General features: G+C 38.0%; 1 protein-coding gene across 1 annotated transcript in view; it reads left to right on the top strand.

The window, feature by feature from the left end:
- The window catches only part of LOC101846380 (sodium-dependent neutral amino acid transporter B(0)AT3-like), a 75,422-nt gene that overhangs the window by 64,010 nt on the left and 3,339 nt on the right, over positions 1–8,073 (top strand). Inside the window, exons 10-12 of the mRNA XM_005108734.3 lie at positions 584–702; positions 2,459–2,660; positions 5,883–6,042. Of these exons, the coding sequence (XP_005108791.1) occupies positions 584–702; positions 2,459–2,660; positions 5,883–6,042 (481 nt within the window). The remainder of the gene's footprint in view (positions 1–583; positions 703–2,458; positions 2,661–5,882; positions 6,043–8,073) is intronic.

Here is an 8,073-nt window from a genome sequence, read left to right as displayed (position 1 = left end):
TCTTCTTCTTCTTCTTCTTCTTCTTCTTCTTCTTCTTCTTCTTCTTCTTCTTCTTCTTCTTCTACTACTACTACTACTACTACTACTACTACTACCACTACTACTAGTAGTGCTACTGCTGCTGCCAGTACGCCGACGACGGCTATTACATGTTGTATATAGCATTATCAGTATCACTGGTATTATTATCATGATTAACACAATAATTGTTGCTAGTATCTCTACATTCTGTTATCATTGCTTTTGCCGTCACCGCTGCAGTTGTTGTTGTATTATTGTCGTTGTTGTTGATAATGATATCATTTATCATAATTACTACTAAGCTCTACTAAGAATGTGAATTTTAAAAATCATGCAAGTTGCCATCAAGTATCAATCGGCTAAGATTATTACTTCAGTCGTAAAAGCAATTATATAATTATGATTCGTCTACACCATGTCTGATCTCTATCTAACCATTGAAATTCCACGTGAAGTCATATTAAACTGATTATTCTTTGAAGTAACAAACAAAGGATGATTTGCGTCATAGAGAAAACAACTCTGTAAATAAAAGTGTACTTTATTTGATCTTGTCCAACAGGTTTTAAAGCTACTATGCACTACAAAGATTGTCTGAGCTCGCACGGCCTAGACAACACAACAGACCCTCACACATTGGATGTAAACCACACATGCAACTTTAAGAAAATCATTGAAGAGGTCAGCAGTTTTATTGTTGTATATTTGATCTATGTTATCTTTATTGATGATGGTGGCAGTGGCAATAGAGTTGTTGTTGTTCTTTTTATTGCTGTTGTTGTTGCTGCTGTTGTTGTTGTTTTTGTTGTTGTTGTTGTTGTTATGTTGTTGTTGTTGTTATGTTGTTGTTGTTGTTGTTATTGTTGTTGTTTTTGTTGCTGCTGTTCCTTCTTTTTTTTTCTTCTTCTTCTTCTTCTTCTTCTTCTTCTTCTTCTTCTTCTTCTTCTTCTTCGCTGCAGATGTTGGGTCTGAAGTGCACAAATAGTAACAGCCTGATTATGGGGGTTGAGATACATAATTCAATTCAGTCTTTAACTTTATTGTACAGCATATCAGTAAGGTCATTGTCGGGCTCGTCGTTTGATATACCAAAGACATGGGTTCTTGAGCTGTGGTGTCGGTGGTCTAGTGGTAAGGCTCTCGGACTCGCAACTGTAATATCGTTGTGTCCTTGGGACAGACATTTTAAACCAGTTTTCCTCTCTTCACCGAAGAGGGAATGAATGGGTACCCAGCTGTAGCCTACGAAAGATCTTGTTAGTTTGTTGGTGTTTGAGCGCGTGCAATCTGCCGGTCGTGATTGAACATTTGATTTAACCTATTCACTGTTGTGTTGACTTATGTACTTGCTTGTGTTTTCTAAAACGGGTTCCCTGACATTTATTTCTGATTTTTTAAAAAGTTGTAGGTGATGTATTTGCAGCATGGGCAGTTGTTTCCTCTTAAATAAAGCTCTGTTTAAATCTCTTGAATGAACGTACTATCTTTTTTGTACCAACGTAGATGAAAACGTATCAGCAATAAAGAGGTTGGCAGAGGTTTTGGCTGCCTGAATCAAGCGCAAGTATCCCCATGCATGACTTCAATAACGTATCAGATGCCAGTCAAGCATCATTGGCCTCTCTTTTGCTATTCCATTGCCCTTGCCGACGTCTGCGGTGTGTCGGTTATACGGGGTGCCCACTACGGCTGGATCCGGCCGATCGCCCGACTCGATCGCCTGAAACTGAAAACAAACACGTTTGTCCGATCGCCCGATCCTATCCGTAGTGGGCACCCCGTATGTGGCTCCCCTCTGTCGTACGCAGGAAACCCGAGTTCGATTCGAAATATGGTAGATATTTTGAGCATATCGGTCTGTCTGTCGTGATGTTGTATCCCTCTCAGCCCAGGTTGGCCCTTACAGGCAGGGTCGGTCGGATGCCCGTCTCCAAATTGTGTCGATTGGGGTGTAATGCATTTTCATTTAAAATATTTGTGAGGCAACGTGGTGGAATCAGGCTCTCGTCAATTTTTGGGCATATTGAGTTCTTGATATCATCTTAAAGCTTGTTCATTTGTCTTGCTTTCAATGAAAACATTACCCATCCATCTTCAATAGAAGTGGAGATATTTTGGATTGAAGGAGGTGGGGGTCCCCTTGTTTAAGAGGTAAAATTCGCGAGAAAATGACCGCCAAAGCTTGGTAAATTCCAAAGCTGGAGAGTCCATGGAAACTGTAAAGTTATATTTTTGTGCGTTTAATCAACGTTTTCAGTGAAATCCTCAAAGGAATGTGTTTCTAAATGGACATAAAAGGTTTTGAGCCAAAAAATAAAAATTTGATGAAAATTGCTAAGTGGGGAGAAAACTGTTGTTTTCTTTGATTTCATTATTTTGACGAGAGCCTGATTCCACCACGCTGCCTTACATTTTATATTTATTTTATCTTCCTCAGTCGGGATCTGGTACAGGTCTCGCCTTCATCGCGTTCACAGAAGCCATCAACCAGTTTCCCCTAGCCCCGATCTGGGCAGTGCTGTTTTTCCTCATGCTAATGACCCTGGGGCTGGACTCTATGTTCGGAACACTAGAAGGTGCCATTACGTCACTCAACGACCTCATGCTCTTTCCCAGGGCGCGGAAAGAGGTCGTTTGCGGTGAGTCTACTACTTCCTGGGCTGTTAACTTTGGGGTTTTTATACAGTCGAACTTGCGCAAACGGTCTTCTGACCAAGACAGTCATCTCCTCAAATGACCACTTCTCATCTTCTATCTTTTGGGGTTTTTTTAAGTATGATATCACTACGCCCTTCTGACTAAGACAACCACTTCTTTCCTCAACACTTGGTGGCCATCTTGGACAATTTTGACTAATTTATATTTGACTGATGTGTCTTTGGTTTTGTATTATGTCCTTCATTATTTTTTGTTTGTTTTCTTTTTTCGTATATCTCAACCTTTGTTTTTTGTTTATATAAGACCAAAGCCCCTACCTGCCGCAAGTTAATGAGTACATAAAGGCTTTTGCAAGTGCCTGTGTAGGACGGTGTGTGTGAGCTGTAAATAAAGTGTGCAGTGTCCACGCCCATTAGCAAGTTTATGGCTGTGTGTATGTGTACGTGCGCGTGTGCAGGTGTGTACATGTGCTTCCATGTTGTGTATTTGCATGTCCGTGTGTGTGTGTGTGTGTGTGTGTGTGTGTGTGTGTGTGTGTGTGTGTGTGTGTGTGTGAGTATGTGCGTGTCTATATGTGTATATGTACATTCATGTGTGTGTGTGTATGTGTGTGTTCAGGGGTGTGTATGTGTGTGTTTGTGTGTGTGCAAGTGTGTGTGAGTGTGTGTGTGTGTTTGTGTTTGTGGGGGGGGGGGGACACGGCATAGTTTTTACATGTGAGTCAGCACATGAGTATGTACGCTTTTTTAGCGACTGTACATGTGAAAATGTTTGTGGAAATACAAGTTTTATTTGACAAATTGTACAACGACAGTTCTGTCTAAATCATGATCAATATCTAAACAATAATTAACCTCTTATTCAAGTTAAATTTCTTACAGATTATTACAAGACAAAATTATTGTTATTAATGAAAAAGCACTTCTATGCCTTCTCTCTTTGATTTCTCTCTGATCTTTACTTTTTTTTTTATAAATCAGCAAAATCTAAGTAGGGGATTCAATTATTTTACAAATAAGATAATTTAAGATCAGATAACAAAAATTTATTGTTCCAGAGAGAAGTTTTTCCTGGCTGTAAAGGACCGTAATAATGCGTATATAAAAATTAAATTATGTATTACCCTAATTAGAATTCAATATGGAAAAGAAAAGTAAAGCTGCCAAAATGTACATATCACATCAGATGCATCATTCAACCACATGCAGGAATTAAGTCACAAAATCTTAGAGTTATATAGATACATACTCGAAAGAGCAATATACAATGATGTTTATTCTGACAGTAGCCTTATACTGGATGGTAAGAATATTTATTTTGTATCTTTCTTTCTCTGTTTTAGAGGTACATGTCTGCCACTGCGTGATCTTATAATTTGGGTGGAAAAGGGATGTGACTGGTCGTTTATAATGCTGTTATCTTTTTTATACTTGTGATCTTATATATTCCATCAATTTTACTAAATCATATTCAGAGATCTTGCTTGCTCTCTTAATAAAATACCATTTGTGTGTAGAGCTTGACAGTTCAGGTGGTGTCCTGCTGGAATGTGAAGAAAACTGCCATGGTTTGTACTTCAAGAAAAGAATACTTTAGCTCAGTTTGTTACTTGTGTTACTTGTGTAAAGGACCGACATCACTGCACAAGGGGCATCCCCATAAGCGCTCTGTCCCCTGAAGAAGCACATCCCAAAGTGTGTAGGTGCTGACGGTTCCAAGCAATGGTTGATTCAATAGCCTTCTGATCCTCCCACTAAGCTCTGATCTTCTGCAGTTTGTTATTGATACACTGTTGCCCCCCACTTGCTTCAAGGTTGTGACGAGAGGCAGACGTTATAATAGAAGGGCCCTGTTCTTATAGAAGTAATAAGTAATAAGGTTAACCCTCCATTCGGTACGTACTTTACCTTAAATGTACAGTAGAGCTGGGCGAATAATCGATTCCAGAACCGATTCCCATGATTAATGCTACAGAAGAAAAGTTCCTATTCATTTTTACGTAAACCAACGGTTACCGGTTACTTTAATCATTAAAATCTTCTAGTTTTTTTCGTAAAATTTCTATTTGAAAAAGAAAAGTTGATGCTTCGTAGTGTTCCGAAATCAAGGTTATCCTAAATCCTGAATGAAGATGTTCGGAGTCAACCAGGTAACCACCGTAATAAATCACATTATTAGAAAATAAGTAATTTGGTTCGGAGTCGATTCCTACGATTCCCAGCTTTCAATAATCGGGAACGTAGCCGCCCAGCACTAAATTGTAGGCTACAGCTGTCGTTTAATTCCACTATTCCTGAGGCTAAATATAGATCATTACAACCCGCATATGTGGTGTAAAGGTTTGGTTTTTCACAATTGCACATAGTAGACGGGAGTTCGATAACCTCGTGGGGATAGCTTTTTGTGGGGTTCTTTTTTCTCTTCTTCTTTTCTTTTTTTTTCTTGGGGGGGGGGGGGGTATTTTGGTTTTGTTTGGTTTTTAGACTGAATATCTCCGTCGTTCCACTGTGATGTTGCATTCTTTTAAGTCGGGATTAGTCCTGAAAAGGAAAGTCAGAGCAGCCCGCTTCATAATGTATCTTGAATTATCATTGTATCGATGGTGAGCATAAAACATCCCAGTTACCGGTTATTAGACAGGAGATTTCTTTACCTTATTTTCAATGATCAAAAAGAGTTTCCATGAAACAGATGAACGAGAACGGCGGGAACAAGACCCCGTAGCAATGCAACAACAATTCTACCGTACTTTTTTTTAAAATCCGGGGTATGCAGTTTCACAGCTTTACAGGAGAGCCAAAAAAACTGAATGTGGTTACCAAGAAAACAACATTAATTTGCTTTAAGTAAGATAATAAGGAAGTTATTATCAAAAATGTATTTCATTAAAATATTGACGTGGGACGTTCGCACGCAAAGAGTTTGTTTTCTTGGTATCAGCATTCAGTTTTTCGTTTTGTTTTGCTGTTTTTTGTTGTTGTTTTTCTTTTTAATTTTGTTGGCTCTACTTTAAAATTATAAAAACTGCATATACTGTGGGGGGGGGGGGGGTAATGACGACAGAATTATAACCACAATAGCAACAACAGCAATTGCATTAGCAAACCAAATTGGTGTACGCCCATGTATTTTATCGATTGAATGTCTCCACATTCTGTTTTTATTTTACTTTACATACCGTCCCCATCGTCCCGATTCCCCAGGGTCGGTGTGTCTGTTCTGCCTGGTTGTGTCCATGAGTTTTGCCACATCCACGGGGCCCTACGTGTTCGCGTTGTTTGACAGCTTCAGCGCCAACATCCCCTTGCTGGTGGTGGGCTTCATGGAGTGTGTGGCCATCTCCTATGTATATGGCCTCAAACAGTGAGAGCATTTCATGTTTAGCGTTTTGTAGCCTATCACATTGTATTATGATATTATTTTGTATTTATTATTATACCATAATTGGTCGCTTTTAAGGACAAGCGGGCTAACCCAATTTTCGGGGGTTTCCAGAAATCTTGACCTGAACCAAAATCGGGCATTGCCCTGCCTATAGGAGAAGTTTGGTTTCATTGGTGTGTATATTTGTTTGGTTATAGAGATAACTCTCGTCTTTTATAGAAACTGAACAAGGGACAAAAACGTTACCTTCAATTTTCTCAAAACAACATTTTTCGGGATAACCCACTTGTACTTAAAAAACGACCAATCATTGTATACAACATTCGGTGACAGAAAAGATACCCAGAATTATAGGCCTGAGTGGTATGATTACAATCTCCTGTCCCGAAGCCAGGAAAAGTGAGTTCCTCTAGCTTTAGAACATCAGTTAACACACCAGTATGTAACGTTTCTTGACGGGTTTTTTTCTGTCCTTGCTTACTATGATTTATGTGCAGCTCTGCTTCAGCTGCTCCATCGACCTATGGCCAGTTTGCCAAAAGTAGACCTCCACCCACCCACCTTTCCTTTACCCCAGTATCAATCGTTTCCCCCGAATCGATGATGTAAGAGAATTATTACCTGAAGACATGTGTCTTGTTTGGGAAAGAATACTTCTTTCAAATCATTTTTGCTGAGGAAAAAACACGACTAAAATTAATAATGGGACATTTTGGAGTACATTTAATGCCACTTTATATCACCTTCGAACAAAAAAACCATACCTGACTCACTATGTATTAAGCGTCACAGAATAATTATACTGCAGTTTAACAGAATGCAAATTATTTCCCGGGAATACGAAGGACCTAATTATCATGAAGAAGCAGTTCTTTATATTCTCACAAAAGATCCATCCATGAATTATACGTGTTGATTAACATGTTTTTCCATAAATAACGCGATAGAAGCAAGCACTGTAGTGTCTTTTTCAAAGTCTAGACATGTGTTATTTAGAAAACATCAGATTTTTACGCGAAAATAATGTGGGAGACCATAATAATATGTCATTGTATCTATAAAAATTTGTATATATTGTGCGGTCAAAAATCCGTGGTGCAACGTATTTTGAAGTATTTCCTAAACTATGGAACATAGACTTTCCTGCACAATGACCGGTATCAATAATTTTTCTTAACAGATCAATATTTTTGTGAGCACCTGTTAGCTGTATTTTAGAAAAGTATGTAATAAATACTAATTCGGAAAAAAAACCCAAGTGGATGGTTTCTATCAATTTTAAATGCCTTTAATGCTTCGACAATATCATTTTTAAAAGCAATTTCGCCATTTTTTTTTCTTTCAGGACAGAATCGTTATAGAACGCATGTTTTGAGAACTTTTAGGGCTAAAAATGTGTTCAATATAAAACTGATCTCTTCTCGCAAGTTTTGCCACTGAAAAGTGTCCTTGGTCAGGATGAACTGTGACGTAAGCTATATACGTATGCAAAATGTGTCTGAGAAGCGGGAAGTGCTGTGAACAATATCATATACCGTGGGACGGAGATTTATAGTATTCCTATATAAATTTATGAAGAGAATTTGTTTAATCTAACCTTAATTGCTGTGGAAAAATATAATCAAGTTAAGACAAATCGACATAAACTTCTGTGCAAAATAGGGATGACAGTGATTCACCCTTCAAAAAAATATTTGAGGATAAGTTACCCCCACGAATTTTAGACTTCAATATAATTACTGATCACCCTATAAAACATGTGAACATTTTCGAAAGATTAATTCATTTCTGCATGATTATTTTTTTTCCTTTTATTTAGAACTTCATCTGTTTGTCCTATACAGCAATGTATATCAAACTTTCGATCTATCTAAGCAACTATCTTTCTAACTATCTATCTATCAAACTAGCTCTCTATCTATCTATCTATTTATTTATATATCTATCGATTTATCTATCTATATATCTATCGATTGATCTACCTATCTATCTCTTTCTCTCTCTCTCTCT

The sequence above is a fragment of the Aplysia californica genome, unplaced genomic scaffold (genome assembly GCF_000002075.1).
Source record: "Aplysia californica isolate F4 #8 unplaced genomic scaffold, AplCal3.0 scaffold00714, whole genome shotgun sequence".
Classification (NCBI taxonomy): Eukaryota; Metazoa; Mollusca; class Gastropoda; order Aplysiida; family Aplysiidae; genus Aplysia; species Aplysia californica.
This window is presented reverse-complemented; position numbering and strand designations above follow the sequence as displayed.